The sequence below is a fragment of the Vitis vinifera genome, chromosome 17 (assembly GCF_030704535.1).
Source record: "Vitis vinifera cultivar Pinot Noir 40024 chromosome 17, ASM3070453v1".
Classification (NCBI taxonomy): Eukaryota; Viridiplantae; Streptophyta; class Magnoliopsida; order Vitales; family Vitaceae; genus Vitis; species Vitis vinifera.
Window position 1 is genome coordinate 16022152 of NC_081821.1, and position 9591 is coordinate 16031742.

Below are 9591 nucleotides of genomic sequence, written 5' to 3' on the forward strand. Positions count from 1 at the left end.
CTCATATTCCAGCTGATCGGAATTTGATTGTGATATTACTTTCAAAATAATTGGCTGCACACACAACTTTCCCTTTATTTATTCTATTTTTAGCATATCACTGGATCGGATGTCAAGTTCAGAAAGACAATGGGTTGAACAGCAATATTATATACCTTAGATGAATGAACACTTGGCAATGGTGTGCAAATGACCAGAGTTCCACTAGAAGGTTTCGAGTGGTATATATAATATATATATATATATATATCTATATATATATATATATAGAGAGAGAGAGAGAGAGAGAGAGGAGGCTAGCAATAATAGTATCTGGCAGCATACTGAATCTATCTTTAGACTATATTGCATCTGTAGATACCAAAATCACAAATTCAACTGTTTAAGATCCTTCAAATAAATTAGAAATTGCATGAATATATACAGCTCAATTAGTGTAATATGATTCCACTTAGCTCCAAATTTACACTGAGTCATACAATTTAAGCTGGTCAATTAATGCCTTCTTTACCAAGCTTATTTCTGACATGGACGCAAGCACAGAGAACTTAGTTTATAACAAAATGGTACCTCGAGTCCACAAAGCTCTCAACATCCCAGAGAAAAGAACCAAAAGTCACAGCCTCCAGAACAAGTCTCTTTAAACCACCGAAGCTAATCTTGATGAGTTCATCCTTGGAAGAATCAATTGTTCCCTGAGGAGTTATAATAATCTCAGGTCTTCCAAACAATGCCTCTGTGTGCTTCTCAATGATGCTGACAGCCTCCTTGGATCTTATTGTTGCATACCTCTGTAGTGTCTCTGCATCAAAAGACATCACATAGTTTCTAAGTCGGGAGGGTTTTATCCCATGACCAAAACCACCAGGGGTGAAGCCACCAGCCCAAGATGAGACCTCAGGGTGGGATTTTACAGTTTGGACAGAGTCATCACTGCCAGAGGGAGTCATCTTATCCCACAAGGCTTCCTGAACAGAACCCTTGTCCCCATCCAATGCATGTGGAAGTATTTTCATTGTCTTCTCAAGCTGAAACCTCTGATCTACCCGCTTAAGGAAGTAACCATACATCACCGATGCTGCATAGACCTGCCCAACCCTGAGTTTGCTTATCTGAGCCACTGAGGTTGAATCACCTAAGCGGTTCCCCAAAATGAGAGCTAGGTGATTCTGGATCATCTCATAGGCTTCAGGAGAGTGAAGCTGCTCAAGCTTCCCATCTTGGCTTGGCCATGTGTCTACTCGGTCAGACGAGTCCGAAGAAGAGGAGCTTATTGTGGGTATCAAAGAAACATTGGCATCCATAAATTTCTGCACAACCAACGCATACAAGATTTCTTCAAGAGCTTTTTTCCTTTCATTAGCCTTAACTTCCGCAATCCTCCTAATAATCAGAAAACCCAACAAGAGATTAGATACTTCTTCTAAGGTATTTAAATTCTGCATCATTATAAATAAATTGAAGGGAAATTTGAAATTAAAAATTGAAACTTCTGGTTCCCCAGGAAAGACAAAAAATCAACCCAAAGAATTACCCATCTAAGCCTAGTACATTTATTTGGCTTAAAGTTACCCATACAATTAGGAGCTAAACGGAAGAAAATATAAGCCTTAAAATTTCTTTTTCTACGTTTGTTTTAAGTTTTCTCAGCAAACAAAAGTAGCTTAAGTTATTTATCCCAAATATGATGCCAGGCCTGATACCAACCTGTATAATACTAACTCAGTGCCAGAAGCTGAAGACTCTTCCTTGTGTTCCTCAGCATCACGGTCTGTTTGAAGCTGCTCAAGCTGCTGTTCAACAGCAGCAGGTACAAGATGTGGGTGGCTTATCAAGATCTGAGACAAAAACTGACCAATTGGAGATTCCAGCTGAAGTGGGGCAATTGGAGCAGCTGATCCGGATGAGTCAGCAGATGCTGATGCTCTAACTATTGTGCATTTCTTGCATCCAAAAGCCATGTTCCTATGTCCAGACTTTAAGTGAAATAATGAAGGGTGAGAATGCCATTCACAAATTAAACCAAAATTCAATCAAACACTAGCAGCACAAGCATATAATATCAAATCAACAAAGTAATCCCCTGTTAAACAGGCCAATTCAATAAGTGTTTTCTGAGTATATTTTAAATAAAAGCATCTGATAACATGGCCTTAAAATTATCTCCACCCAAGCCAACTTGTGTTTAGCACTCTCCAAGATCATCCATAAATTAAATGATCCAACTCAACTTTCAAGTTTTAGTTAAGCCCTTGAACAGCCAAGACTAATAGTTAGATTGTTAAGGTAGGGATTGCAGCCTTCTTAGTGAGATAATCTGATTAGATTCTGTTAAACCAGTTAGCTAAGTAACCATAAGTTGTTAGAATACAACTTTCTCTAACAGAATGTAGATCTCTAACAAATTGTAGACGTGTAGTGAAGTTCCTTATGCCAAGATTCAATGTACGGGGTTGAATATAAATAATAATAGAGCCCACATAACAAAGTAGTTGAGTTTTTCATCATTCATATTATCTCTTTGGAAACAAGTGTTCTCCATTAACATCCTCTCTAAGTTTCTTAACATGGTTAGATTATAACTGATGAGAAGCTGGTCATGCACATCCTTGGAGGTTTGAATAGAAAATATGATCCAGTTTTCATTAATTTGACATCTTGAATGATGATGTTTCACTAGAAGAAGCACAATTCTTGTTGCAAAGTCAAGAGATGCCTATTGAACAACAGAATTCCGTTGTCTCTAATGCACAAGGACCTTCAACAAGCTATGTTGTCAAAAGAGGTCAAAGTTTTGGATGTCAAAGATATCCAAACTCCAATTTTATTTTTTTTTTTGGTGGAAAAGGTTGAGGCAATGAAAAGGTGGTAGAGGCAATGCTAAACCAATCTGCCAGCTCTGTGGCAAGGTTGGACATGTGGTAGTAAAATGTTATCACAGGTTTGGCATTAGCCTTGTTGGAAATAGACTTTAAATTGCCATAAGTAAGAAATGCTCAAGGAGGTGGTCAGCATCAAGCCTACATAACCTAAAACAGTCATGGATCCAAATTGATACATGGACAGTGGTGCTACTAACCACATAACTACAGACCTCAACAATCTTACTGTCAAGGAATCCTACAAAGGTAAATAGAAACTTAGTGTACCTGTGGTCAAAATCTTGATGTTAAACATGTTGGCTGTACTTCTTTTGCCTTGCACACTGATTCACAACCTTTATATCTCAAAAGTATTCTTCATGTACCTTCCATAACTAAGAACCTGTTGAGTATTTCTCAATTTACTAATGATAATAATGTTACTGTTGATTCTATGCTGATTGTTGCTGTGTGACGGACAAGAACTGGAGGAAAGCACTATTGGAAGGCACTCTTATGAATGGGTTGAACCAATTAAATGGATCAAGTTTTCACTCAAGATTAAGTCTCTCTTGACTTCCAAAATGTTGTTTTGTCATCTATTTACCTGCCTAAATCAATTGATTAAGGTGTTTCAAATAGTTCAAATACTTTAACTTCTACGTCTAAAAATAAATGTCTTACGATTGGTTTGAAGCCTTGACTTTTGACACCAAAGTCAATAATAAGATTGTACCTTGGCATCACAAGCTAGGACATCCTTCTAGATTTGTTCTTGATCACGTTCTCAAGTACTTGCATGTCCCTCATGCGGATAAACTTGATTTTTGTATTGCTTGTCAGTATCGTAAGATATGTCAGCAACCTTTTCCTTCTTCAATGAATAAAACAAGTTCAGCTTTACAACTCGTTGATGCTGATCTCTGGGGCCTAACTCCCATTTTATCAAATGAGGGATTCCGTTACTATATTCATTTTGTGGATGATTTTACTATGTTTACATGAATCTACCCCTTGCATACAAAATCTAAGGCAAAAGCAGCATTCTTACACTTTCAATCCTTTGTGGAAAGACAATTTGACAAAAAGATTGCTTACAAACTGATTTCGTGGGGTGTGGGCAGGGGGTGAAGGGAACCGAAGCCTATTACCTTACCTTAATCAAGCTGCCATGGCTTTAGACACCCTTGTCCCTATACACATCAACAAAATGGGTAAGCCAAGAGGAAACACAGGCACATAGTTGAAGTAGGCCTAACTGTTTCAACTTAAGTTCATATGCCTCTTCAATAGTGGTGGGATTCAATTTTCCACTTTCGTCTATTTGATGAACTGACTTCCAACTTTAGTTCTCAACCACCTAGAGCCTTGTTTAAGCAAAAACCAAATTACCATTTCCTAAAGTCTTTCGGTTGTGCATGCTATCCTCTCCTCCAACCTTATAACAAACATAAATTTGAATTTCACATATCCAAATGTGTCTTTCTGGGATATAGTTCAAATCACAAAGGATATGAATGCCTTCATTCTTCTAGTCGTCTTTATATTACAAGGAATATTAACTTTAATGAGACTTAATTTCCTTTTTCCTTTGGTTCCTTCCTTTCTTCATTAAACTCCAAACCTTGTATCAACATTTTGCCTAAATGAGGCGAGGTGTAAGCCTCGAGGCTGAACGAGGCATAAGTCTCGAGGCTGAATGAGGCGTAAGCCGCAACTTAAGCAAATAAAAATAAAAATAATCAAAAAATAAAAAATATTCATAAAGTCACAATAAAATTGAAGAATAAAAAAGACGTAAACTTCATAATTACAAAATTAAGGGCATTCTTGTTGAGGATAAAGCTAGGAACTCAGAGAATCTATGAGATTCCATTCACTTCCTTGCTTCTCTTTGGGCTTTTTGCTCCATGGTTTTTAAGGGCATTCCCCTTAATGTGATACAATTAGATTCGCTAGCAGTGTGTAGCTCCAATGGGAGTGTCTAGCTAAGAGAGATTGTTCGTTGTTTTTACCTTTTAGCTTCTTGTTTTTGTATTCTTGTTGTTTAGTTTTCTTTGGTGGGAGGATTCCTCATCCTTCTTTTGTACTTGTTAATTCTATCAATATATTTCTTTGTTGTTTCCTATAAAAATAATAATTATTATAAAATTAATAATATACTATACTGTTGTTTCTCATAAAAAAATAATTACAAAATTAATTATTTTTCACTGTTAATATTTCTAATTTAGTTCCTTTTTCTAACATTAAATTTAGCCCTCTCTCATGGTTTTACCAAATAATTTTCAACATTAATGATGCTATTACTAGGATCCTCCATCATATCCAATTGTTATGTTATACTCCCCAATAGTGTTAATACACCCATTCTTCTTCCTCGTCTACCAATTGTAGTGGTATTTTTTTTATCCATCAATAATTAGATTATATATGATACGAACCACTAGGACAATCAACAATTCTCTTATTCTTTTCAATCTTTCTTTTTCCCTTCCATTTAAAATGTTAATTGAAAGTCAAGTAAACCCTTAATTTGTAAAAGGTTTACCAAGTAAGGACCCGATATTAGATTTATGAAATTTATATCAAAAGTCCCCAAAAGCAATAGATGATAGAACCCACTAAAACTCATTAAATATAGAGACTTAAGTTTCTTATAAAATATATACAAAAAACCCATAAAGGTCGAAAACCATTTGAATGTTTGAGGCTTAGGCCTCAATAGCCTTGAGGCTATAGCCTCAAAGCTATAAGCCTCAACAAGATGAGGCTTAAGGCTCAAGGCAAATTTGTAGAGCCTCGCCTTGGGGCAAGCCTCGCCTTGAGGCAAGCCTCGAAGTGTAAACCTCAATAGCCTTTTAAAACATGGCCTTTTACCTCTTCATCTCAAATGCTTTTTGTTATCCCAACTCAATTTCATAAATTTCACTTAGCTATATCTCATTATTCCAATTGTGTGATTGGTACAACAACTGAAGCAACCATTCCAAGAGCAGTCTCTGCATATGAGCAGATTCCTCAAAATCAGCATATAGACTCGGTTTCTTCCATCGTAAGAATTTTTCCCCTTCATCTGAACCTATTGTTAAGCCAATTAACCTTCCTTCTTCTAATTTATCCCATAGTCCATCCATCTTATGCAAACAAGGTCAAAATTTAGTATCAACAAACCCAAGATCTTCCACTCCATCACCACCACACTAGTATGCTAGTTACCATCTCAATCAAAACTAGTTAATATTGCTTAAGCTCTAAATGATTCCCACAAGAATGAATGTGGTTGAGAATAATTTTGAGATAAATACAAACCAGATGGGACTATTCAGAGATATAAAATGAGGTTAGTAGTAAAGGGTTTTCAATAAACTGCATTGTATACCCCCTGTATGCTTTGTGGCTGTCTTGCCCCTTGTTTAATATATTCCGTGCTTATCTAAAATAAATAAATAAAAAATAAAAAATAAACACACACTTGGTTTAGACTATTTTGAAACCTTTAGCCCTATGGTTAAGCCTTCTACCATAAGAGTTGTTTTAACCTTGAGTATTACAAATGGTTGGCATATTCAACAGATTGAAATCAACAATATATTTCTTAATGGTAATTTGCAAGGTGGTGGACAAGGCACAACTTGAAGGCTTTTTTGATACAGCCAAACCAAGTTACGTTTGCAAGTTACGCAAGGCCTTCCATGGCTAAAAACAAGCTTTGATAGCTTGGATCAACAAGTTAAAGAATGACTTACTTGACTAGGGATTTCAAAAGTCCGTAGTTGATATTAGCCTATTCATTCACAAGAAAGGCAACACACTTATCATTCTGCTAGTGTATGTTGATGAGATCCTAATCATGGGCACTAATGCTTCCTAGGTCAATCAAGTGGTTAAAGACTTAAACAAAAAAAGACACTTGGATCATTGCATTACTTTCTTGGTTTTGAAGTTGGACCAAGTATATTTTAGATTTATTGAAGAAAATTGATATGATTGGAGCAAAGAGAATTTCTACTCTTATGCTTTTTAGGAATAAGCTGTCTCTATGTCAAGGAGAGCCATTTGAAGATCATTCCCCATACAAAAGCACAATTGGTGCTTTACAATAGCTAACTATGACCAAGCCAGACATCTCATTTGTTGTCAATTTCTATACGCTCCAACAACTGATCATTGGAAGGCCTGCCAGAGAGCTCTCAGATATCTTTATGGCATAGTTGGTTATGGCTTGCATTTCAAACCAACCAAAGGTTTATTTCTTAGCTAGCAGCTTAGATGATCAAAGGTCAAGTAGTGGCTATTGTGTGTACTTGAGTGGAAATTTGATTCATTGGAGCTCAAAGAAACAAAAGGTGGTTGCTCACTCCAGCACATAATCAGTATACACGCCATTAGCTCAAGCTGCCACAGAGATTTTCTGGCTTCAATCTTTATTTAATGAGTTTGAAATTAAAATTGTAGGTTGTCCTATACTATGGTGCAATAACATTGAAGCAGGATCATTGACTTCCAATCCTATGTTTCATGCTAGTACAAAGCGTATTGAGATAAATGTTCATTTTATCTATGAAAAGTTGTTAGCCAAAGAGTTAGATATTAGATACATGCCCACTGAAGAACAAATTGCAGATGGGCTCACTAAGTCACTTTTAGAACTACAGTTTGATCAAATTTGAAATAAGCCGACAGTGACTCTATCCCCATTCTGCTTGAGAGGGAGTGTTAAAACCAGTCAGCCGAGTAACCATAAGTTTGTTGGAATACCACTCAGCATCTCAAACAGAATGTGGATTTCTAACAAACCGTAGCAGTGTAGTAAAATTCCTTATGCCTAGATTCAATGTTCAGGGTTGAGTATAAATAAATATAGAGCTCAAATAACAGAGCAGTTGAGCTTTTTATCATTTGTGTTATCTCTCTGGAAACAAGTGTTATCCTCCACATGTTTCCATTAAAATCCTCTCTAAGTTTCTTGGCACATCCAAAGTACCTCCGGCGCATCTTTCCAACAGTGGTTAGAAACTATAGCACCACTTTGAAGTTGGAGAGGCTTAAGTCTAACGTTGGTAAGAGGTGAGATACTTTTGCATGAGAAAGGTTTTAGAGAAAAAAATTTCAAGAAACCGGAAAACACTAGAAACCCCAAATTTTTCGAAATCACGGAACAGAAGCCAAAGCATAAATTTATTTTATTGGAAACTTCATGATCTGAGGCCCGAAACAAACAGAAAACAGAGAGAAAAACCGATAAAAATCTGAAATTCTAAGTAGTTTGGTCTTTGCCCAAACTTTTCTCAGCAAGCAGAATGGGTATCAATCAAAATCTTACCCAACAAAATATAAATTGATCAACAAACCCTTATATCATTTCCAAAAATGTAAAAGAATTATTTGGTACCTTCAAATTAAGCCACCCACTGAAGAAGCGAAATTGGGTGGGGAAGCGCACAGAATTGGATCTATTGACATTGAAAACAGTCGATCTGGAAATGGAATCGGTAGGCCTGGAGAATCCGAAAGAAGATGGAACAACAGTGGCAATGACAGCTTCCATGTTCTTCAAAGCTGAAGGAGAAAATCAGAAACTCAAAACCTAAAAAATGAAGCAAACCCGGAAAGAGTTGATGAGTTTACTGTAGACTTTCAGACGCAGGTTGGGCCGACAAATTGGAACATACAACGAGCCCTTTGACATTTCTAGGGAGTCGACCAGGCTACAAATTACTATCATGCCCTTTTCGTGTTTTGCTTTTCTTTTCTTTCTTTTTTTTTTATATTTTTTAATAATAATAAATATTTTTATATTTTTCTGATACCAAACAAAATCTCAAAATGTTACTTTGAATTTCCTTTTATTTTTCAATTCTTGAAGTGCATCGTTTAGTAGATCTTTGTAGGGTCAAGGGGGAAGGAAAGACGTGGATTAGCTGCAGCCACCAAATGGGTTGTGAGCCACGGTGCACGCGTCTCTTTCGCCCTCAACATTCCTTGGGGTTCTGTTTTCAATGTCTCGTTCCAACACTCTTCCTTCTCCTCTCCCATTTAAAAATTAAAGTAATTGGAAATATTTCGAAATTTTAACTCATAAATGTTTTATTAAAAAAATATTTCATGTCAAATAAAGGTTCAAAAATTGTTAAAGAATATTTGCCAAAAATCCTTATAGAAAAAATATAATCTCAGAGCACCATAAAGGTTCAAATATAATAAATCAAGAAGGCCGTAGGAACCTTGCCAAATTTCCCAACGTCACAAAGCTTGAGAAGCTCCGGCTCTCATTGTGTTCGACCTCCTTCTAACGCTGTTTTAATTTATTTTATGCTTTTTGAAAATAGTATAAACCTCTAAATAAAATATAATAATTATGGCATAAAAAGTATATATTTTATCTTATATATTTAAATATTATTTTTTAAAATTTGGTATTATAAGCCTTAGTTTGATTGTTGTTTTTTAAAACTATTTTGGAAAATAGTTTTTGAAAACAGTTTTTTGTGTTTTTAGAAAAAAAAAAAAAAAATTGTGTTTAAGAATTGAATTCTGGAAAACAATTTTTATTCTAAAAAAAACATGTTTGGTTGAGTTAATAAAAAAATTTAGAATAAATAAAACAAAAAACATGTTTCAAAGTTATTTTATTTAATTAATAAAATGTTTTCTTCTACTAACTTGATATTATAAATATATAAATAATTTTCATATGCACAATCCATTTAAATTTTAAAAAAAAATT

The 9591-nt window shown here is 35.4% G+C and overlaps 1 protein-coding gene across 1 annotated transcript; it reads right to left on the reverse strand.

The window, feature by feature from the left end:
* Positions 1-373: 373 nt before the first annotated feature.
* LOC100262899 (UV-B-induced protein At3g17800, chloroplastic) lies at positions 374-8661 on the reverse strand. The gene is made up of 4 exons (XM_002267245.5): positions 8493-8661; positions 8257-8423; positions 1708-1976; positions 374-1383 (listed from the first exon to the last, which is right to left on the reverse strand). The coding sequence occupies exons 1-4, from the start codon at positions 8587-8589 to the stop codon at positions 549-551; spliced, it is 1368 nt and encodes a 455-aa protein (XP_002267281.4). The 5' UTR covers positions 8590-8661; the 3' UTR covers positions 374-548.
* Between the last annotated feature and the right edge of the window lie 930 nt (positions 8662-9591).

What these genes read in the sequence shown, in the direction of transcription:
- LOC100262899 (XM_002267245.5), bottom strand. Translation starts at nt 8,589, where the DNA reads ATGATAGTAATTTGTAGCCTGGTCGACTCCCTAGAAATGTCAAAGGGC. An exon ending in GTGGGTGGCTTAATTTGAAG is followed by an intron (nt 1,977 to 8,256) that starts GTACCAAATAAT and finishes TTTCACTTAAAG; the next exon opens with TCTGGACATAGGAACATGGC. An exon ending in ACTGAGTTAGTATTATACAG is followed by an intron (nt 1,384 to 1,707) that starts GTTGGTATCAGG and finishes TCTGATTATTAG; the next exon opens with GAGGATTGCGGAAGTTAAGG.